The sequence below is a fragment of the Onychostoma macrolepis genome, chromosome 07 (assembly GCF_012432095.1).
Source record: "Onychostoma macrolepis isolate SWU-2019 chromosome 07, ASM1243209v1, whole genome shotgun sequence".
Lineage (NCBI taxonomy): Eukaryota > Metazoa > Chordata > Actinopteri > Cypriniformes > Cyprinidae > Onychostoma > Onychostoma macrolepis.
The window spans coordinates 32,173,124-32,197,254 of NC_081161.1; the positions used below are offsets into that span (position 1 = coordinate 32,173,124).

At 36.7% G+C, this 24,131-nt stretch overlaps 1 protein-coding gene across 6 annotated transcripts in view; it reads right to left on the bottom strand.

Moving 5' to 3' along the window:
• Window positions 1-24,131, bottom strand: part of tub (TUB bipartite transcription factor) — a 108,003-nt gene that overhangs the window by 13,841 nt on the left and 70,031 nt on the right. For 4 of the 6 annotated variants that reach the window (XM_058780407.1, XM_058780408.1, XM_058780410.1 and 1 more), the window contains 5 exons: window positions 23,446-23,497; window positions 15,279-15,441; window positions 6,900-7,034; window positions 2,170-2,346; window positions 1,465-1,586 (listed from right to left, as the gene is read on the bottom strand). In XM_058780407.1, the coding sequence (XP_058636390.1) occupies window positions 1,465-1,586; window positions 2,170-2,346; window positions 6,900-7,034; window positions 15,279-15,441; window positions 23,446-23,497 (649 nt within the window). The remainder of the gene's footprint in view (window positions 1-1,464; window positions 1,587-2,169; window positions 2,347-6,899; window positions 7,035-15,278; window positions 15,442-23,445; window positions 23,498-24,131) is intronic. The other 2 variants (XM_058780409.1, XM_058780411.1) reach the window with 2 other exon arrangements.

Below are 24,131 nucleotides of genomic sequence, written 5' to 3' on the forward strand. Positions count from 1 at the left end.
TGACGAGTAATTTCTTACTGCTAAACTCTTAAAAAACAGAGGTGTTAATTATCGGACCACAGTGAGGACCTCGTCACCTAGACAGCCATAGGGGCAAGACCACTGGAACCAGATGAGTCCTTTACACAATCTGACTTTGCTGCAGTTGGAATTGAACTGCTGTTTTGTCTGGCCAGAGGAGAACTGGCCCCCCGACTGAGCCTGGTTTCTCCCAAGGTTTTTTTCTCCATTCTGTCACCGATGGAGTTTTGGTTCCTTGTCGCTGTCGCCTCTGGCTTGCTTAGTTGGGGACACTTAATTTCCAGCGATATTGTCGACTTGATTGCACAGATACTATTTAAACTGAACTGAGCTGGACGATGACATCACTGAATTCAATAATGAAATGCCTTTAACTGGAAATTGAGTGTTTACTATTGTCCTTCTGCATTATAGACACACTATTTTCCTATTTTGATATTGGAAAGTTGCTTTGACACAATCTGTATTGTTAAAAGCGCTATATAAATAAAGGTGACTTGACTTGACTTGACATTCAACACCAACAAATACATTTAATCTCCACAGTACAAAAACATCACACATTATACATTACACTTACATAAGTATTACATTATCCAAGGATCACAGTAATCCAAGTATATTTAACCTTTTGCAGGCCAAGGACCCCTTACTGTATGGAATAGTGACCCTCTGTATGTGTTACATATTAAGCGTGGCCTATTACAACTTGTATATAGTACCATTATAATTGCCTTACATATGTTATGATGCTTACATTGCAACCCCATTAAAATAATAATTTGAATCTTTATTAAATTCTATCTGTACAGATGTTCAGAGTCATGTATGTGTGTATTGCAATTTAATTCTACTTCCTTTTAATGGATTTTAAAGGATTTAATGCTTAAAAATCGAATGTGGTAGGGACAATGAAACGTTTCTCTGAATTTTACTTTCTTAGCTTTAGCTTTATTTAAACTTTTTATTATAATTAAAATAATTAAAATATTATTACAATTTAATAGAACTTGGGCCATTTTAAAATGTAATTTCTTTCTGTGATGGTAAAGTTGAATTGTCAGCAGCCATTACTCCAGTTTTATGTGTCACATTATACTTTTGAAAGTCTAATATGCTAATTTGATGCTAAAGAAACATTTCTTATTATCAATGTTGAAATCATTTGTAACACTGTAAAAGTCTTTACTGTTACTTTTGATCAATTTAACGCCTCCTTGCTAACTACAAATATTAATAAAAAAAATAAAAATCAGACACCAAACTTTTGAATAGTATATTAAATACAGTACTTCTCTTCAATCTCCTCATAGCAATGAATAAGTAACTATGGTAACCATAATTTGTTTCCCTCCATGCTGTCTGCATCTATAGCTCACGTTGTGTAAAACTGAAAAATCAACTTAATTAACCACTTCCAAATATGCAGAGAAAGTAGTCTACCTTGCTGGACTTTTTGCTGGTGGCAGATCCAGGTCTTGTGTTGCTGTTGAGCTGAGATGAACTTGAGCTGACCAAATCATCTTCATCATCCTCTTCATCAAAGTTCATGCTACTGGAGATTCCTTTGAACAAGAAAAAATATTGAGGTGCTAATCAAACAGTGTGTCGATAGCAGAACATGAGGAGAGAACAGCAGCAGGCATAAAGCAAACATGGAGGCATTATGCAGTGCAAATAACACTGCAAATAACTGCGCTCTGATGCCAAAAGAGCATACGGCATGAAATTCAGCAGACACAACATACTGAGTACATTTGGATTTAAAAAAAATAAAAATTCACTCTTTTAATCAGTTCAACAAATTAGCAGAAAATGGGATGCACAGGACAAAATGATTGTCCACAGTCCAGATCGGCTCAAACCAGCTCTAATAAGTCATGCAGACAGTAAAGACATGATCTAATCCAAATATGTCACAGAAGGAGGAGAGAGAGGCAGACACTGAATCTGAATGCTATAGCATGTAAGTAGATCTCAAAGCGTTAGTTGCCAGATGATGATACATGATGTTGTTTTGCATGTTAGACGATCAGTAATACTGAGGAACAATCTGCAAATCTGCATGGCTTAAAATCGTAGGGGTCTCTTCATCTGTCTCTCTCTCCGCTCTCGTTTGCGTTACTCTGAGGACTATCGCTGGTGTACCTTTCTTCAGCATGGTGACCCGTAGGTCCTGTTTGCCCTGTGACTGTGTGCTGCCCACTGCCTCACCCTGGCCCTCTGCCTCGCTCTCCTGGGCAGGTGAGTGGCCCACTGTCAGGATCTGAATCTGGTTGCCCAGCTCCTGACCCTCATCCTGGAAGGCAGCGGGCCCATCAATTCCTGTGGTACCACCACAACACAGTAACACTGTTAACTCCACTACGTCAACCGTCCTGCATCCACGTTGGTGTCACAGAATAATGGCGTTCATGGAAATATGGAGACAGACATTCAAATCTTAATGAGTGAATGAATCCCTCTGCAGTATTAGAGTCTAATTGATGGTCCTTTGTGACACAAACACTACCAGTCGAAAGTCTGGAATTATTTCGATTTTTTAAATGTTTTCTAAAGTTTCTTATATGCTCACCAAGGCTGCATTTATTTGATTTTTAAAATACAACAGAAACAGTAATATTGTGAAAATATTTGAAAAGGTAATTTATTCCTGTGATGGCAAGCCTTTACTTCAGTCTTCAGTGTCACACATTCCTTCAGAAGTCATTCTAATATGCTGATTTGTTGCCCAGTTATTAATAATGGTTCTTATTATTATCAATGTTGAAAACAGCTTTTGCTGCTTAATATTTTTGAGGTAATTTTTTCAGGATTCTTTGATGAATAGAATGTTCAAAAGAAGAGTACTATATAATAGAAATAGAAATGTTTTGCAAAATTATAAAATAATTTTACTGTCACTTTTCATCCTTTTAATGCATCCCTGCTGAATAAAATGATTAATTTCTTTCTTTAAAAAAAAAAGAAAAGAAAAAAAGAAATCAGCATATTAGAAGGATTTCTGAAGGATCATGTGACACTTAAGACTTAAGCAATGGCTGTTGAAAATTTAGCTTTGCCATCACCGGAATAAATACATTTTAAAATATATTTGAATATTGAAAAGAGTTATTTATTTAACTGTAATAATATTTCACAATATTACTTTTACTGTATTTTGATCAATGCAGCCTTGGTAAACATAAGACACTTCTTTTAATAACATTAAAAAATCTTAATCATTTCAAACTCTTGGCTGGTAGTGTATGCAATATATAACCTTCTCAATGAACTTTGCATGTGCTGTTGCTTTTAAGCGCCCTTGGGGTTTCAAGAATTTGCCGTTGTCTATTTACAGATGCACTTATGTCAGCCTGCGTTTTGTATTTCATCCAATTAGTCACTATCAGCGAAAGAACACGTTGTCCCAGTCAAGCACAGCTACATGCAACTGTCCAGATTATAGCTACCATCCATCCATGCATCCAACCAGGCCAAATCAAGTCATTATAGCTATCGAGACCCTTTGTCCCCCTCCAGGGATTCATCTGCTGAACAATGTCAGAGAATTAGCTCTGACTAGATGGCTGAGAGGCATTAGTGCTTGTGATTGCACAAAAATCAGTATTGCATTTAGACTATGATTGTCACTGAAGTTAAAGTGACCTGTGATGGGGCTCCTTAACAATGTAAGTAATCATCAGAGCAAAAGCCAGAGAGACAGAGAATATTGATCGATCAAGAATAGTCTCCATAAAATGAACAAGAAGTTTGCATCAGCTTATTCTTTCAAAGCTTTGGGTCCAGATATAGCATGTCTGATTTGAAATCATTATTTGTGAGTCACAGATGTGTTTTTGTTGGTTATGCTATATATAAAGCACCATAACCTGTGCCGAGGGCCACTACATGAGTGTGGGGGAGATAAGATGGTTCAGTTGTCGCAGTCTCAGAAGACGACTAGCAGCACCGTAATAAAAGAGCAACAAGTGAAGAAGTTCAGACATGCAGCAAAAAAAATCTGGTTTTCTTTTTTAGGCATATCTGACGTCTTTTTTTCTTACAAACCACATCCATACCTGTTTCCAGACAAATGTTGTAGTTGTAAAATCAAATTTGTAAAACAAAAGAAAGCAGCCATCAAACTTAGCTTGATAAAGTCAAAACTACACCGAAAAAAGTGCATATGCCTTGTAATTACTCATTTTATTAGAATAGTTTATACTTGATCCAACTTAAATAATTTACCTTTCTGTCCTGTCATTGAGCTAAAGTAAATTGTTTAGTTAACTGAAAGTAAAAGTACGTTTTATTGGTGTAATTTAAAATATTTGTTTCACATCAAATCAAGAATCAAGTCTGTTACACAGCTACTTATGTAACCAAAAGATTGTTACATATGTGTTGCAGACATAATCTACTTAAAATAAAGTGCATCAAGATTGTACTTAAGTGTACTTCATGTATATCTATACTGTACACCTTATCCAGCTGCACCTTAGTTTGATTTAACCCACCAGTACACAGCTTAAATACATGTAATACCTTTCTAATTACATTAAAATTATAAAATATTACACAGGCATAAGCTACTTAAAATAAAGTGTATCAGATTGTACTTCAGTGTACTAGTAGCTGTGTAACAGACTCGGTCTGTTACATATGTGTAACAGTAGCTGCCTATTACATCTACATAATTACAAACTGTAATTGCAGGCTGTTCCATAACTTAGTTACATGGCAAGTACATTTTGTTTCATGTAAGCACAACAGCTACTACTAAGTACTTAATTAGGTAATTACTCTGTATTATGACACCTTAAAATAAAGTGTTACCAATAAACGGATTACTTGTAACAAGTTGAAGCAATTTTTTACTTTGATCCAATAAAACATTTTTTTTTTCAGTGTACCAAAAAATATGTATGTTTCGAGGAAGTGTTTACTGTTTTCACTTCTCACGTTACAGAGTGCTGCAGGAATGAGTCCTGAAGTCAATACATTTTTTTAGTGGGTTTTTAGTTAAATGCCTGAAATAAAGTCTGTGGTTAACACAAGCTCAAGACATTTTATTTGATATAACACTTGTGATTTAAAAAAATATATATTTTACTTGTCCTGAAAAAGGTGGTTACTAACAAGTGGCTAAATGGTTGGTACAGAGGTCGGTGGGGACATTAAAGAGATAGTTCACCCAAAAATGAAAATTGTGTCATTAATTACTCACCCTCATGTCATTCCAAACCTATAAGACCTTTGTTCATCTTCGGAACACAAACTTAGATTTTTTTGTTGAAATCTGAGAGCTTTCTGATCCTGTATAGACAGCAATGGAACTACCACGTTCAAGGTCCAGAAACGTATACACACGTCGTTAAAATAGTCCATGTGACATCAGTGGTTTTAATTTTATGAAGCTATGAGAATACTTTGTGCATGAAGAAAACAAAAATAACGACTTTATTAAACAATTTCTTCTCTTCCGTGTCAGAATTTTATAAGCGGTTAAGTAATTAATGACACAATTTTCATTTTTGGGTGAACTATCCCTTTAAATGCGATCACCCAGAACAGGAAATCTCATCTATTAACTAGTTCGCTTTTACAGCCTCATTGTGTTTACATTCAAGGTCTTGCAAGCCATTCTAAATATATACTGAAATACAGAATCAAAGCTCATAAATAATATTTTTTCCCAAGATTATAGCATTTGTCATTTGTGAACATTATCTTGATGAACAAAAAGTATAAGAATTATAAACTTGTGTTGGTCACACAGCTTATTTTAGGCAATAATCCGATGGAAAAAGAAAATCCTATTGGCTTTTTGTCAATGACTAATTCTGGGTTTCTGGGTCGGTCTAATATCTCATCTCTGCAACACTGTATTAAACTCAACTTTACTCTTTTATTATATTGTAAGCTAGTTTATATCCATGTCAGCTACTCCACTAAAAGTCATACCTTCAGCAAACGAAAAGCAAGAAATAAATATTTTCGCCCCCAAGAAATCCAAATGCTCCCTTGTGTGAGTCATCACTACTGCCAGCACTTGATGGATGGAGCCCATACGTCTATTTGTCTATTTCGTGAATGTTTGTGTCTTGTATTGATGAAGGCTGCAGTAGGTCATCTCAGCGCTGCTCTTGGCAGGCAGACAGCAGCTGCTCCTAAGCAGTATTAGAGGGGATTTCATTATTCTTTGAGAAAAGATTGGCATTATAACAGCGGTTTGGTTCCTCTCCAGGGGCACGTTCATTAACGCCCTCAACACGCTCTCACAGGGAGATGGATTTAGATGAGGGGAAATGAAATACAAAAACACAGTACGGAGAACATGAAGACATGAGAAGATTGTATATAGCTGTTGTAGTTTAAGCAGACACACCACACGAGAGATGGCAAATTACAGTAGTTGCTGTTTGACTTAAACTATATGCTTTTTATTGGTTTACTTTTTCCACTTAGAAAGCAAATTAACTTTAGGTTTTAAACCTGTAGGACTCTCTTTCTTCTGCTGAACACAAAAGAACAGAAAGAAAGAAAGGAAGGAAGGAAGGAAGGAAGGTAGGAAAAAAGAAAGAAAGAAAGTAAGTGACTGCCAAATAAAAAAAAATCTTTCAATAAATAAATAAATAAATAAACTTACTGATCCTGAAATTTTGAACAGTAGCGTACATTCATAAAGGAACAAACAAATCTTAATGCATGCTCTTGTGACGCATGTGAACATCCTCAATTTTTTCCTCTGTACAGCGCAAGTAATGCTGATCATGACACAAACCGAATCACTGGATGACACAAACGTCCTACACACACAGATACACACACACACACACACACACAGATTTTCGTGCACATGCTGGGCCTGATGGTTAACAGGCTGCTCAGCTGACCTTTGTGCTTGCCCTTTTTCTCCTTCTTGGCGCTGCCAGTCTGAGGAGTGGAGGTAGGCGGCTTGGTTTTTTTAGCTGAGCGAGGGGCCTGAACCTCTGCTACGGCTTTAACTTCTTCCTGTTCCGCTTCTTGTACTAAACAAGGAAGTGCAGGATGAGCCAGCAGGAGCAGAGAAGATAGTGTGAGAGAATACAAAAACAAAAAAGCAAGAGGAAAATAAAGAAAAGGGTTAAAGTGAATGAGGAGAAGAAAAAGAGTTAGCAAAGACACAAAGCAGAAACAAAGCTTACGTTATCAGCATACACACAGAAGACAGCTACAAGCACAAAAAAAAAAAAAAAAATATCCCACTGCTCCCATATGCAATTTTAATTGAAGGGGATTCACTTGTGAAATAAAAAAAAATAATTCCTTCTCACAGTCTGCTTCTTTTAACTGTCCTTCAAGGCCGTGAACTGCTGTGCTTTCCTAAACAACAGATCTGGGAGGATTCATCTCAGTCTACGCACTCATGAAAGTGCATATCACTGTCGGGCTGATGCTTGTTGATTTTACATCACTAACACTGAAAGGCATAAAGAGACGAGCCTGTCAGAATGACAGAAAGGCGATCAATGGTTTAGTTATGGAAAGAGAGACATTGACTTGCTATTTTTGAAAAGAGAGAGTGACGCAGTGTTAAACAATGGAGTTACTTTTCGTTACTCATGCTTTGAGACTGAAGGCGTCAATTCACAGGTGAGTAAAGGCTGCTCTGTTTAGCCTCTGTGCCTGCCTCAAATTCTGAGAAAAGACGCATTGCTACAATGAAAACCCTCAAACGTTGACCTTGTCATTTAAATTATAGGGCCTAATTATTATCAAAGCTTAACAAGTGAGACGGAATTCAATATTAATACACTGCAAACACTTATGGAAGGCATTTTTTCCCCCAAGACTATAGCCATAAAATGTGAGAAAGTTGATCAAAAATACTAAATGATAATTATATCATTAAAATTAAAATTACACAAAGGCCAATTATTTTCCTGGAACTGGATATGACAAAATTATGACATTTTAATCAATTTAATTATAATTTTCCTTTTTTAAATCTAATTCAATGCAATAACATTGCAATTCATTTTTTTGTGTGTGTGTAAATGCATTTAGTGCATTTATGTGCCTTTGTGCAGAAACATTCTGTGCAAATGCACCTTGAGGTACAGTATATATGCCACTTCATATCATCCAATAGGCCTGACAAACACAAATGTACAAAGAAGGAAATAATATGCACGGCATAATCAACTACAGTTACAATTCACTGCAGCTCATGCTGGATGAGTGCCAAATGTGCTCTCTCTTTGATGAGACAGCACAACACTGAAGGAAACAGGGTAAATTATTCATAATACTGTATACCGCTAGTATCAACAGACATTCCTCTCTTTCATAACATGACACAAGCCTGTGAGGAAATAACAGTCCCACAGCACAGGTGTCAAATAATCAGCATCAACTGAATAATGATTTATGGCAGAGGTCGGGGACCTACACCTGGCTCTTTGACAAAAATCATGTGGCTCGCCAGATCTCTCACCCTTTACTAACAAATTATCTATTACAAAAATTAGACATCACTAGAGATCAGCAAATCTTTTGTTGTAGAGCCTACATAAGCTCCACATATACACATAAAATAATAATACATTTTCTGTACCGGCTAAAGTGCGTGTTCAGTGCGCGTTTAGAGCTGTTCGCGAGAGTCACGAGCAAACCATTGACGTTTCTATGGTAACGTACAGCTGCTGCGCTCAGATTCGTAGCTTTGTGGTAATAGTGAAAAAAATGATTTTTTGAACAGCAGAAAAAGTGTAAAAGTACGTAAAAAAGTGACAGGACTGAAACATATAACGTTACTTTGTTTTATATATTTTATACTTTGAAACATTTCGCCGGTTACTTTCGCTTTTTCCGTGCAGCTTTCAGTGGGTGGGACTGTTAGCGTTATTAATAAAGGAACGTGAATGAATGAGACAGTAAAGAGTGGGACAGTATTAAAAGCTCAAAGCCGCGAAACAGAACTCAGTTTGCTTCTGACTGGATGTTTTCTGCGCGCGAGGTCCGAATGGAACATGGACAAGTGCAGGTATTTTGACACTCCGTGTTTTTAGGCGTGCCACCGAAGAAAAAGTCTACTCCTACTGTCACGAATCTGGTCCATGCACTTCCGCTCCCTCACCACCAGAGGTCACCCGCTCATCACATGGACTCTTGCACCACACTTCACAATGGACTCCATTTCCCATCATTCATGGCACTGATTGGACACACAGCTGTAGGCACTGATCACACAGCATCACTAATCACACACACTATTTAAACCCTGGACTTTCTCTCCCTTGTTGCTGAGTATTGTATGCGTTTACCGCTCCCCTAGCCGTAGCAACTCTACAGAGCCCGTGTTTCCTGGATTAACCCTTTCCGTGTTTCTGTTCAGTTCCTGTATTGTCCTGCGTTTTTCACTCCCCTAGTGTCAGCTGCTTTATGGAACGTTTGTTATTTTCTAGTCTGTGTTCCTAGTGTTTACCCCTGTCTCCCTGTTCGGACTCTGATTATTTCCCTTGCCTGGATTATAGCTCATGTACCTGGATTATCTCTCTGCCTTGCCCCATTGGATACTGTTCGCCGATCGTTGACCCATGCTTGCCCTAGGTTTACTCTTTGTCTTGTCCCTGCCATACCTGTTTGCCATTGTTTCGACCCTGCCTGTATTTATGACCATGCCTTTAAATAAAAGCTTGCACATGGATCCGCACGTCTCACGTCTCGTCAGCCACGTTACACCTACTGATTCTTCACTAGATGTAGGATCAGGAATGTGACTCTAAACTTCTGACACAAGTCAGAACTTCGTCAAAGGCATCGGTATGTCATAATAAGCATTCTTATGTTGTTACTTCTAACTAAAACTATTAAAAATAGTTTTCAGAAATTAAAATAAAGCTGAAATAAAAAGCCTTGACAACTTGACAAATAAAAATGACATAACATCAATTAAAACTGATCATATAAAATATTAGAATAAGAAGCTAATTCAAAATAGCCTATTAATAAACACTGCAATAGTATTACATAAACAATATTAAAATAAGACTGGTGCAAAGGGCTTTAAACTAACAAGGTACATAAGAAGTCATTAAACACTATTATGTAAATCTATAACACACATATAAAAAATGTGATTGCCTGTGTTATTCTGCTATTTTATTGTCTACAGCTTAGCCATAATGCCAAACAGAAACATGGCATGACAATGCATGAATAATAAAAATAATGTTAGCTCACAAGTTGGCCAAAATGAAGAAAAGGCTTCTCATAGCTCAGAGTAAAGACCCCTGACATTAGCAAATGTTTTAATATAGATGATTGAGGTCTGCATTGACATTGTAGGAAGGGTTTATCTAACACTGAGCAGTCTGGGACAGAGATCAATAGAGTAACTCAAGCCAGTACCGCTGGCAGTGCAAAGAATGGCAGCATTGTTTGCTGAACAATCAGCAAACAAGCATTTCCATTTTCAATCACCGGCCTTTGTGAGCCTCTCTGTTTGAGCAGCTTGGGTCGATATTGGCATGTCAGCATAATGACAGCTTGGAATAACGTCTCATGCCCTCGAGAGTGAACGTGACCCTCGAGTCTCTGTGGCATTATGGTTATTTGAAATATTAGGAGGGAGTTTTTTTGCTATGTGGCTTTGAACTCAGGGGCGGCTCTACCGGGGTGGCACGGGGTGGCAGCTGCCACCCTAAGAAAAAGCTGTGCCACCCCAGAATTATCACACAATAAAATATAAATGTAAGCAGTATTTCATGTACTACTTTTCAGTCGTGGCGATGACAGCGTAACGGAAAATAATGGCAAAAAAACAAGTCTTTCACTAAACAGTGCTTTCATAATGGATATAGGCTTTTCTGCCATATCGGACGAAACAATAACATGAAATCAATAAGTAGATGCCGATCATGAAAACTAATAGCAGAGTTAGGTAAGAATCTTGCATTGCAGTTTTCTCGATTGTTAAGATAATATAACTGATTTTAGTTGGCCCATTTTCCCAAATCATTAATTCAGTTCTCAAAACAAAGACACGTTTCTCAAAAAGTTTAACAATAAGTAAGTTAAACATTAGGTAACACAACTGATGACACCAATCAGAATCTCTGCATCCTAACAACGGAGAGAGGAGAGAGCTGAACGAATAATATAGCCTACATGGGTTTTATACTTACAGGTGCATCTCAATAAATAAGAATGTTGTGGAAAAGTTCATTTATTTCAGTAATTCAACTCAAATTGTGAAACTTGTGTATTAAATAAATTCAGTGTACACAGACTGAAGTAGTTTAAGTCTTTGGTTCTTTTAATTGTGATGATTTTGGCTCACATTTAACAAAAACCCACCAATTCACTATCTCAACAAATTAGAATATGGTGACATGCCAATCAGCTAATCAACTCAAAACAGCTGCAAAGGTTTCCTGAGCCTTCAAAATGGTCTCTCAGTTTGGTTCACTAGGCTACACAATCATGGGGAAGACTGCTGATCTCACAGTTATCCAGAAGACAATCATTGACACCCTTCACAAGGAGGGTAAGCCACAAACATTCATTGCCAAAGAAGCTGGCTGTTCACAGAGTGCTGTATCCAAGCATGTTAACAGAAAAAGGAAAAAGTGTGGAAGAAAAAGATGCACAACCAACCGGGAGAACCGCAGCCTTATGAGGATTTTCAAGCAAAATCGATTCAAGAATTTGGGTGAACTTCACAAGGAATGGACTGAGGCTGGGGTCAAGGCATCAAGAGCCACCACACACAGACGTGTTTTGTATTTCATTTGGAAACCAAGGCCCTAGAGTCTTGAGGAAGGGTGGAGAAGCTCATAGCCCAAGCTGCTTGAAGTCCAGTGTTAAGTTTCCGCAGTCTGTGATGATTTGGGGTGCAATGTCATCTGCTTGTGTTGGTTCATTGTGTTTTTTGAAAACCAAAGTCACTGCACCCGTTTACCAATAAATTTTGGAGCACTTCATGCTTCCTTCTGCTGACCAGCTTTTTGAAGATGCTGATTTCATTTTCCAGCAGGATTTGGCACCTGCCCACACTGCCAGAAGCACCAAAAGTTGGTTAAATGACCATGGTGTTGGTGTGCTTGACTGGCCAGCAAACTCACCAGACCTGAACCCCATAGAGAATCTATGGGGTATTGTCAAGACGAAAATGAGAAACAAGAGACCAAAAAATGCAGATGAGCTGAAGGCCACTGTCAAAGAAACCTGGGCTTCCATACCACCTCAGCAGTGCCACAAACTGATCACCTCCATGCCACGCTGAATTGACGCAGTAATTAAAGCAAAAGGAGCCCCTACCAAGTATTGAGTACATATACAGTAAATGAACATACTTTCCAGAAGGCCAACAATTCACTAAAAATGTTTTTTTTTTTTGGTCTTATGAAGGATTCTAATTTGTTGAGATAGTGAATTGGTGGGTTTTTGTTAAATGTGAGCCAAAACCATCACAATTAAAAGAACCAAAGACTTAAACTACTTCAGTCTGTGTGCATTGAATTTATTGAATACACGAGTTTCACAATTTGAGTTGAATTACTGAAATAAATGAACTTTTCCACTACATTCTAATTTATTGAGATGCACCTGTACACATTCTGAAGGCTATAATTACAGTATAGTACTAGTACATTAGATGATGGAAATTTCACTGTTCTATATGTACAGTAAACTGTAGCATATGTTGAACACCTTCAAACATGTGACTGTCAAATTTTATTTGTAACCATTTTTTATGTGTACTGCATGTTTGCAGAACTGAGAAATGACTGCCTAGAGATATAGCTACAATTCTTTGGTATTTGAACTTTTCTAGTGTTTTTCATCTACTGCAAGATTACTTTTCCAGTAGTAAAATGAAAATGATCTGTTCCCAAAAGTTCATTGCTGAATTATTATTATTATCTGTAATTTAATTTACGTTGTATACTGTAATAGACATTGAGCTGCAAAAATAATTCCTGAATTCTAATAAGAGTTTTTTGTTATTGATCTCATGAGTGTTCACTGGGCAGGAAAGTCATCTGTGTATTTGAATTGTGTGTAAGCATTTAAGAATACCTGTAAAAACTAGATTGAAAAGTTTGAAAGACACATTTATGCTGGCCTGTCTTAAAGTATTGTTTAAGAAACATAAATAGTTTGGTCAGTTAGATGTTCTAGATGTTTGCTAAAGTGTTGCTAGTAGAGGTCGACCGATTCATCGGATTTATCGGCACCGGTAGTTGATTTGCGGAACTATCGGTTATCGGCAAAAATCCATGCTGATAGTTTTCTGTGTTGCGTCTGTTGCTGGAGTGGTCTGCTGTCATTATACAGTATGAGAGCGGCCTCTAGAGGAGGAAATCACTGACAGCACATGTTGTTTGTTTTGCCATGGGAAACTTCAAAAGCGCATTTAAATGCAGCCGACAGAAAATCCTGCCGCAGAACAGAGCGACATTCACATAGTTTTCCATTAAATAACATTATAGCCTATTTGTCCCAAACCATTGTTAATGTACATAATGACTTCACCTTAGGCTATAAATTTTGTATTGTGCATTTTTCAGCAAAACGTTTGTCTTTCTGTGGCGCTAATACAGAGCTGTAATACAGATCGCATTTTCTCTTTCCGTTTTCTCAGTTTTTTTTAAACACCGAACTTCAAACTCATTTATGTCACAGTTCATTCTTGAAGCAAACTTATGTCCGTTAAATAAACAGTTTTAGTCCGCTGCTTGAATTGAACGTGACGCGTCCGGTGTGTGTGATACATGTGACTTCTCCAAGACACAGCACTGCGCTTTTGCACACAGTGTTACCAACTAATTTTCTGGGGAAGTTGCTAAAGGAAGGTTGATTTGTTGCTAAAGTTGCTAAATGATGTTGTGACGTGATAACTATTTTATTAAAGAAATTGAATTTTTGAAAACGCACACATTTTTGAACGATTACAATTTAAGTTTTTTTTTTTTTGTTAGCTAGTAAACTAGTAAAACTACACATTCTGAACAATTATATTTTGCTTATCAAAAGTTGCTAAAAGTTGCCAAATCAATTTTAAAAATAGCTAAATTTGTTGCTAGGTGCTTTTAGAAGAAAAAGTTGCTAAGGTAGACTGAAAAGTTGCTAAATTTAGCAACAAAATTGCTAAGTTGGCAACACTGTTTGCACAGTGTCACTTGCATATTTTTTTAATATTTTGATTAGATAATCATGCAGTGTTCTAAAGTAGCAGCAAATAAAATGTGAGAGTACACATACAATATCAATAACCTGTGCATGTAATTTTAAAATGGCCTTGTGTAGGTATTTCAAGATGGCCATCTTTAAGCATGACTGTTGAAATGAAGTGGTAATACTTAACAATAAGAGTCCATTTGTAGCATTAATGAAAGCTGTAGAAGTATTGTTCCTTGTTAGAGTGTGTTCATTTCATTTCAACATTTACTCTTACTAATAGGCTTCATTTTTAAATTTTTAAATTAGTAAACTATGAAATAACTTTAATGATCAACATAGTAATTAATATTAATACTAAATTTTTATTCATTTACAAAGTATGGTTCAGTACTGTTCCTGGTTTTTTAAAAATAGTAAAGCTCTATTTAGTTTTCGATCAGTATCCATTTTAAAAACTATCGGTTGATTAATCGGTATCGGCCAGTGTGGTCCAACCTAGCTATCGGTATTGGTAAAATCCACTATCGGTCGACCTCTAGTTGCTAGGCTCTTGCTGGGGTGTTGCTAGACTATTGTTAGTGTGTTCTGGGTGATTGCAGACATTCCCACCTCTGGTAATAACGGAAAATCAAATATTGTTTTCAAAACTCATCCAGTTTCAATGCTTTGATATTATTGTATTTCTTTCTAATGTTAGGAAATTCAAAAGTGTTACTCTTAAACTTGCTCTTAAAATTGCACTAAAACGTGATTTATACCATCTAAGTAGCCTATGTAATATTAATAGAACCGCATGTCTTCTTTAATGATACAAGCTCAGAAACATTTATAATCTGTTGAAGTTTTTTAGATTGTGTATTGACTTGGTGCCATGATGGATATTGAAATGTTGTTATTTATTTTTCATTTTAAACAGTATAGATGATTACTTAATGGTAATGCAATATTTGTGAACACAACTGTGCATGTCAGACAATAAATGCCCAAAAACTATGCAGGGGGGCTTGCTTTGGTGTTGCCACCCCTCATAGACCCCATGCCACCCCTTTTCCACCCTAAAAATTATTTTCTAGATCCGCCCCTGTTTGAACTGTATTTTGTACCGTGGTAGATGGTGCTGCTGTTGCCGCTGAGGTAGCTCTCCACAAGGGGAGCCTGTTCCTCCGACTGCCGGGTCCTGCGCACTCGAGACCGCCCGTCCAGATTAGACTGCACCATCAGGGGCTCCTGACGTTTTTTTTTCTGCTTCTGTTCCAATAAAGCTCGCTACAAACACACATTAACAGACACATGCATGTGATCCTTATTGTGCAGTCAGTGTACATTGTACAGTATTTCAAAGCAGATTTGAGATTTACAGTACTTGTATGATGGTACTCTATGAAATATATAATTAAACAACAATAATGTTCAATAACTGCAACAGAAAAACAATTTTATCACTTAAATACAGTAAATACAAAGTATGAAGAGAAAATCAATCAATGACTACACATAACTTCATTAGTTTTTTCTTTAAGCATACATATGTCTGACATGAAAGAAACACTAAAATAAAATATGGGAACACATTACTATATATATATTATATAATATATTTATTTCTGAGAGAACTGCCTCTAGTAGTTATGCGATTTTAAATCACATCTTGCCAAAAAAAACAAAAAACAAAACAAAAAAAACAACCCCAAGGCATAACAAAAAGCTGCCAAAATTACTGCAGTATTACAGCAAGTATTTTCATTATTCTTCATTGTACATGGCACTGCTTCTGTATTTCTGTGCTTCTGCCACAGCTTATTTTCATCTTCTGAAGAGTTTATTTGTAAAAAACATAGCTATAGATGAGGACAAGATGCACTGCATGTTTTAACCTCGGGGATGCATTTTTCCTTTGTAATGTTTCTATATAAATAATGCAAATCTTTCAATATCAAAAACTTAACCACAGATTTAGTATCACTCCTTATGTAAATCATAATATTTTTCATCATTATAGTAATTAATTTGAATATCCATTATATACAAAATAAAAGATTAGGATTAGTTGCATACATATGAAATAAAATGTACACCGCCCAAACGTCAATAAATTGATCAAAAATGACAGCAAAGACAGTTATAATGTGAGAAAAGATTTCAAATAAATGCTGAAATAAAATTCCCAACATTACTGTTCAAATAAATGCAGCCTTGGTGAGACAAAAACATTAACATATATCTAAATAGGGCAACTAAATAGGTGATCTTTCTCAACCACTCATCTCCATGACTCACAGCACACTCACAGCATTTCCATTCTATAATTTTCCCTTGAGAAATCTCTGATGAGGTCTAACTGACCCCAAGTAGTCTGACAAGTCACTCTAAGACATTTGCTCTAATGAAGACATTCAATTCTTCACAAAGTAAAAACTAACTTTAAGCACTGGTTCTTCTCTCCATCAATGAATGAGGTTTATCCATGACAAGAATAAGTAGACTCTTAAAAAGAAAGGTGCTTCAAAATGTTCTTCAAGTGATGCCACAGAAGAACCATTTTTGGTTCCACAAACAACCATTCAGTCAAAGGTTCTTTAAAGAACCATCTCTTCCTTACCTTTTTATAATCTGAAGAACCTTCATTCGCCACAAAGAACCTTTGTGAAACAGAAAGGTTCTTCAGATGTTAAAGGTTCTTTATGGAACCATTTAGACAAAAAGGTTCTTCTATGGCATCGTGAAGCACCTTTATTTTTAAGAGTGTAACAAAGTCAGAAGTAGAAGATGAGCACTGAAATAATGTTTAAACCTTGGAAACTTTTGAGCTTAAACAACAATGGAACGGAGCCACATAAAGAACCACTTGGAGCGCACAGACTGTGTCGCTTCTTCATAAAACTTTCAGCGTCCTAGAGCTAAAACCAGCCACTACAACTTGCCTTCCCTTCACACATGACTGCATGTTCATCCCAGCATGGGTTTACCCACACAACATTCTTCTCTTTCGCAGCAACCTGATGTTATGAACAGCTATAGCCAAGAGTTATGGGGAGATCCCTGTGCTGTAGTCTATTAAACATTAAAGGAATCCTTGAGTGTGTAGTGGGCTTGAGACCAGGTCTGTCCAGTCAGGCAGAAAAACACCCTCCCCTGTGCTAGCTGGTGGATGTGCAAATGGAAAATCCTTATGTGAGAAAGGAACCTATTATCATGGATTATGCAAGCAGAAACACATATTAGCTGCTATAAAAATCCATATATTAAGCCTTTTCTTAATTTTCATTAGGACTGGTATATTGATGAATCGATTTTTTGATTAACCGATATCAATTTTCTAAATTCCAAAAAAGATCTTTTTGTCTGTGGATGCAAGAAAAAATGTGTCTACCATCCAATAATCACAAAAACTTTGTGCTTTGCTACTTTTGAAAGGAAACAAAGTCTCAGCTTTCGCATTATGTTAATTTGATCACAAAATACAATGAAATATCACAAAACAATAAATGATTTTAACTTTAGGAAAGCTATTCAATATCTAATGCTCATTTCTGAACTAGAAGAAATACACTAAAAATAACTAATAAGAAATAACTAGAGAGAGGAGAAGTTTGATAAATAAAAACACTATATTAAAAATTAGTGTCTTATTTATTGTTTACTGAAAAAAATCAGTAGAAACACATTTCACTCAGAAATTCATAGTAAATTCATAGTAAATTTCACAAAGAAATTGCAAGTAATATTAAATGTGAATTAAACATGAAATTTTGAAGTAATACTGAGATAGTATTTTCTTGTAAAATGTACTCAAATAATTGTTTTATTTGCAACTTTGAAAAATACTTTACAGTATAGCTATGTTTGAATAAAAGTGTTAGTTTCGTTAACGAAAACTATGACAAATAATCGTTGACGAGCTTTTTTCCCATGACTAAGACGAGAGGAAGACGAGACGACAATAAGGTCAATAAACAATAACTAAGCAACATGCAATATCGTTGACGAGATAAGACTAAAATGTATTCAAAAAGATAAAAACTTTACCAAAAACCTCTTGACTGCTCTACACAACTCTACTACGTGAGCTTTCATGAGTGCGGTTGCCAGATAACAAAAGTTCAAATACCCAAATCAGAGCATCGCTGATAAATTTTCTGCCCGGTGATGTGCTTACTTTAAGCAATCTGGCAACCATGCACACGCGTTTGCTCCTTATTGCGGAAGCGCCGCCGCCGATGATCTGAAAACACCGTCAAACAAGCTGGAGTTTAGCGATCTAAATGAAAGTGTTACTCAGCCGGTCTGTGTTCTGTCATGAGATCTCGACTGTATTGTTCGCGATTGTGGTTGCTGAATAAATGCACTTACTCAACCGCTGTTGTTTTAATAGAGAAATATGCCATTTGGAATTAGTGGAATTACTTGTGGAATTTCAATGCTATAATATTTTTCGTTTGTTTTAGCAGTTTTCATAATGTAGACAGAGAGATTGCATAAGTCTTTGGTATTAATTTATATAATAAAAAGCCTATAATAAATCAGTACACTAGATGAGGTAAAAAAAAACACCATGTACGAGTCCATATTATGTTGTTTTGTGTTTACTGGTGAAAGTGCAATAACTGAAATGCAAAAGCAAATTTCTCAAATGACAATCATTATGATTATAATTTTGAGCAAAAATAATTTTGATCAGTTTAACCATTATACAGCATGACAAAACCTGACTAAAATGCTCATACATTTCATTGACAAACTTGACAAAACAAAAACAGTTCAACTCAAATTGTGAAACTTGTGTATTAAATAAATTCAATGTACACAGACTGAAGTAGTTTAAGTCTTTGGTTCTTTTAATTGTGATGATTTTGGCTCACATTTAACAAAAACCCACCAATTCACTATCTCAACAAATTAGAATATGGTGACATGCCAATCAGTTAATCAACTCAAAACACCTGCAAAGGTTTCCTGAGCCTTCAAAATGGTCTCTCAGTTTGGTTCACTAGGCTACACAATTATGGGGAAGACTGCTGATCTGACAGTTGTCCAGAAGACAATCATTGACACCTTTCACAAGGAGGGTAAGCCACAAACATTCATTGCCAAAGAAGCTGAGAGTGCTGTATCCAAGCATGTTAACAGAAAGTTGAGTGGAAGGAAAAAGCGTGGAAGAAAAAGATGCACAACCAACCGGGAGAACCGCAGCCTTATGAGGAATTTCAAGCAAAATCGATTCAAGAATTTGGGTGAACTTCACAAGGAATGGACTGAGGCTGGGGTCAAGGCATCAAGAGCCACCACACACAGACGTGTCAAGGAATTTGTCTACAGTTGTCGTATTCCTCTTGTTAAGCCTCTCCTGAACCACAGACAACGTCAGAGGCATCTTACCTGGGCTAAGGAGAAGAAGAACTGGACTGTTGCCCAGTGGTCCAAAGTCCTCTTTTCAGATGAGAGCAAGTTTTGTATTTCATTTGGAAACCAAGGTCCTAGAGTCTGGAGGAAGGGTGGAGAAGCTCATAGCCCAAGTTGCTTGAAGTCCAGTGTTAAGTTTCCGCAGTCTGTGATGATTTGGGGTGCAATGTCATCTGCTGGTGTTGGTCCATTGTGCATTTTGAAAACCAAAGTCACTGCACCCATTTACCAAGAAATTTTGGAGCACTTCATGCTTCCTTCTGCTGACCAGCTTTTTGAAGATGCTGATTTCATTTTCCAGCAGGATTTGGCACCTGCCCATACTGCCAGAAGCACCAAAAGTTGGTTAAATGACCATGGTGTTGGTGTGCTTGACTGGCCAGCAAACTCACCAGACCTGAAACCCATAGAGAATCTATGGGGTATTGTCAAGAGGAGAATGAGAAACAAGAGACCAAAAAAATGCAGATGAGCTGAAGGCCACTGTCAAAGAAACCTGGGCTTCCATACCACCTCAGCAGTGCCACAAATTGATCACCTCCATGCCACGCCGAATTGAGGCAGTAATTAAAGCAAAAGGAGCCCCTACCAAGTATTGAGTATATATACAGTAAATGAACAGACTTTCCAGAAGGCCAACAATTCACAAAAAATGTTAAAACTAGACTAAAACTAAATAGGATAAGGTTGACTAAATATGATAAAAACTAACAAGGACATTTAACACGGGACTAAGACTCAAATTGAAAATAGCTGACAAAATTAATACTAGAATGTTAAAACAATTATATGATTTAAAAAGTTTATATAAAACTGGATTATATTAATTAATATAATTATAAATATTATATTAATTTAAATGATTAAACACAACTCTTGTTTTATTGGAGTGTTTTAACTAAAAATAAATAGCATCTTAAACTTTAACCTTAAATATTATAGTAATGCACAGCAATGAGAGAGATTGTTTTCATTAAGAAAAACTGACATGCACTGTACCTGATGTATGCAAACAAATCAAAGCCACATCAAAATCAGAAGCAAATCAAGAGGTTGTGAATTGGAATCAAATAGATTTGTGCAAACTGTGTCAATACACAGTCCTTCTTTTCAGAATATCACAGAGATATCATTAAAACAAAAGAGTTCAAATCCTTTGATTTGACACACCCTGTGATTTGGTTTGGCTCTAAAATTTGTCATCCTTTCACAGAGACAATGAATTCATGTGTTTTTAATAATGCTTCATCTTCCTACAAGATTGCATCTCCCTCAGGGGTTTCTATACAAAGCTCGTTCTATTGGCGGTACCTTGTTGCTTGGGGAAACATGCCTTTGTGCAGCGCGCACAGATCTCCATACTGATGTTCTAATAAAAAGTTGTTTATCTGCGAACACATTGCCTAAACACGTTCACCATCTGTGCTCTCCTCTGTTCTCAGAGCTGATGCTAAACAGCTCTGCTAAATAAGCCATAACATTTTCAGTATCATTGAAACAGATCGCTCAGAATATGTGCTCATGCAGCACCTTAAAATTCATTGAAATGCAGTGGTCAAAGACTCCTGAGGCCATAGAGAGCACAAAGAGGCTGGCTAAGGTGATGCTCAACAATTTCAGCCTCGGCTCCTTCAAGGTCATTATGCAAAGCAGACAGGCAATAAACATGGTAATTTGGTCTCATGGTCTTGTGAAGAGTGTGGGAGGTTCATTAAAGAGCAGCCGAGCACTGTGGGCTAAACCTATTGGCTTGAGTCAAGATTTGGAGCAAATTATGCTTGTCTCCCTGTCCAGCTGTAGGAACCACTGGTGTTTACAGCACAACATCAAACAAACAGATACAAAGCACCCTCGAGGAGATATCCTCCAAACTCCCTCACTGCAGAGGCGAGGACCATGGAGGCTTGCGTTCCTAATGTTTGCAGCTCATTAAAATCCTATCACCCATCTACAGCCCACCTCTAGACATTTTGGACAGGTGAAGAGAAGAAGGTCTTTGACAGACTAAAATTTCTGAGCTGTCAGTTTTCTCTGAAAAAAGGCTTCAGCGGTGAGGCGGATGCTCTTTCTGTCTCGTCTAACACCCTAAATCTGTCCCAGCTCTGTAGTTCTGATACTTTGAGAATGTGTCACTGAATCTTTTTATATCTGTCTGATATTTGAGAATAAACCAACCAAATCTGTATGAATAACCCTGACACCCTGATCTGGATACTGCTAGTTGCAAGTATTTCACTGGATGTCACAAGTTTTCAAGATAAGACTGATTTCGAATCGTGTTAAATTATTTTTAAAAAACAGCTAGCTACTGACTGTAATAAAAATGACTCTGAAGGATATCCGTAATAATATCAATATATGTACACATTACCATTCAGAATTTGGACTTAGCAAGATTTTTTTTTAATAAATTAATACTTTTATATAGCAAGAATGCATTAAACTGATCAAAAGTGTCAGTAAAGACATTCAAACCGTTAAAAAAAATCCTTATTTTTGGCATTTTTGCCTTTATTATGATAGGACAGAAGAGAACTGACAGGAAGCGAATTGGGAGAGAGATAGGGGGCGGGATCGGGAAAAGTCCTCGAGTCGGGATTCGAACTCGGGACGCCTGTGGCAAAACAGAGCTTTATGTTAGCGCGCTGCCTGAAAGGCTATCTACCCTGACTTAAAAAACAAATAAACAAACCTGTTTTAAACATTGGAAATGACAGTAAATGTTTCTTGAGCACCAAATCAGCATATTAGAATTACAGTATTTCTGAAGGATCATGTGACACGGAAGAAAAAAGTCTTACTGACATCAAACTTTTGAAAGGTAGTATACGTAGTAAGCATAAAACTCAGTTAAGAAAAAAGATAACTTTGGCCAGAAAAACAACAAACTAATGTGAGACATGGTGAAAGACACTGCAGCCAAATATGTTAACTAGTCTATACAAAGCTTAATAATAACAATAATTAAGATCATTAATAATAACAAATAATTAGTATTGTTAGTAGTATTGCTACTAAAAAAATAGTAGTATTTGTTGCAGTGTTTGTCTTGTTGCTAGGCTTTCTACTGTATGTTTTAATGGACTATTTTTCTTAGTGTCAAATTCAAACTAATATTAAAATACTTTCGACTTTAATGAACATTTTATGTCCAAGTATTTATTTATTTTTGCTAAATAGCTGTATAGATGTATAATAATGAGCAGGATAATGTACAAACAGCCAGTCATTATTGCAAAATAAATATCTTCAGGGTGTTTTGCAGTGGTTCCCGGTCAGAGTTTAATTAACAACTCTCTGCACATGATGCCTTATTATTATGTGCATCATGCCTTGTGTCATATTTTGTCTAAAAAATATTTCTAAAGAAATTTGTGAAAAATGACATGCTTGTGGCAAAGAATAACTAAGTCACAGATTAACTAACATGGACTGCCCAAAACTTTGTGAGGGTTTCTAAGGAACCCGTCTGTTCTTAGAGTCTAGTGTGGAGTACAATAATAACAAAGGATTATCAGCACATGCAATGCAAACCACAAGACTAATGAAGACCACAGAGGAACGAGTCTGGCTAACTGAAAGAATCAATCTTGGCTTACATTTTCAAAGCAATCTGGGGCAAGTCTATTGAAGTAACAGCTCATAACGTAAGGCAAAGGGACTACTGGCATATGGAATCTTATCAAAGGCATTTTCTTTAAACTGTCTTGAGAATATGTTTCCGTGATGTGACTCCTCAATGAATGGTTTCGCTCTCATTGTTCTGTTTCTGCCTGTTTTTTCTTTTGTTCATTATATTTGATTTATCCCATTTACTTTGAGCAGAACCTTCTGTACACAGTGCTGAAAAGAAACCAAAGGAAGACTCACCTGTCTGTCCAGCTTCTGTTGTCGCAGGTTCGTGCCCTCATCATCCAAGGTGCTGCAGGAGGACAAAACAAGATTAATGGGGAAACCTCACAAAAAAGATGTGCCACAGTAAGAGTAGCGCCAACAGAGATACGATTCAAACTTACTAGAGGTCCTTTTGTGTATACAAAGATAGTCCAGTGTCAAGAGAAGCATTCAGTAAAAGAAAAATATAACCTATCAATGATTTAACCAAAGATGTAATTACAGATGTAATTCCTTACTGTTCATGTCCTTAAGTAAAAATTCTGCTGCGCAGGATATGACATAAGTCTTCAGTATTGAACATATCTTAGCTCATGCATTATTGAAAAACAACTCTAGTATTATCATATAAATCACAGTCGTCACTCTCTATTTACTAGTCACTAAACCTAAAATATGGCCAAAACAGTATATAAATAGTGCATATACGCATCAGAAAGTGCTGCTGTGTTGATCATCTATGACTCATTGTGCTCTTTCAGGTCCTGTGAGGAAGGAGGTCTTTGGTGAGGCCTTTGTGCTCTGCCTGTCCCTCCTCTCGTTCTCTTTAATCAGCTATGACACATTCACTCCAGACCTCCTTATGCATTTCTGCCGCCTGTTATTGCGGAGCCGAAAGCTGTGTTAATTAAATGGCAATAGAGGGCTTCCTCTGTGGCTGT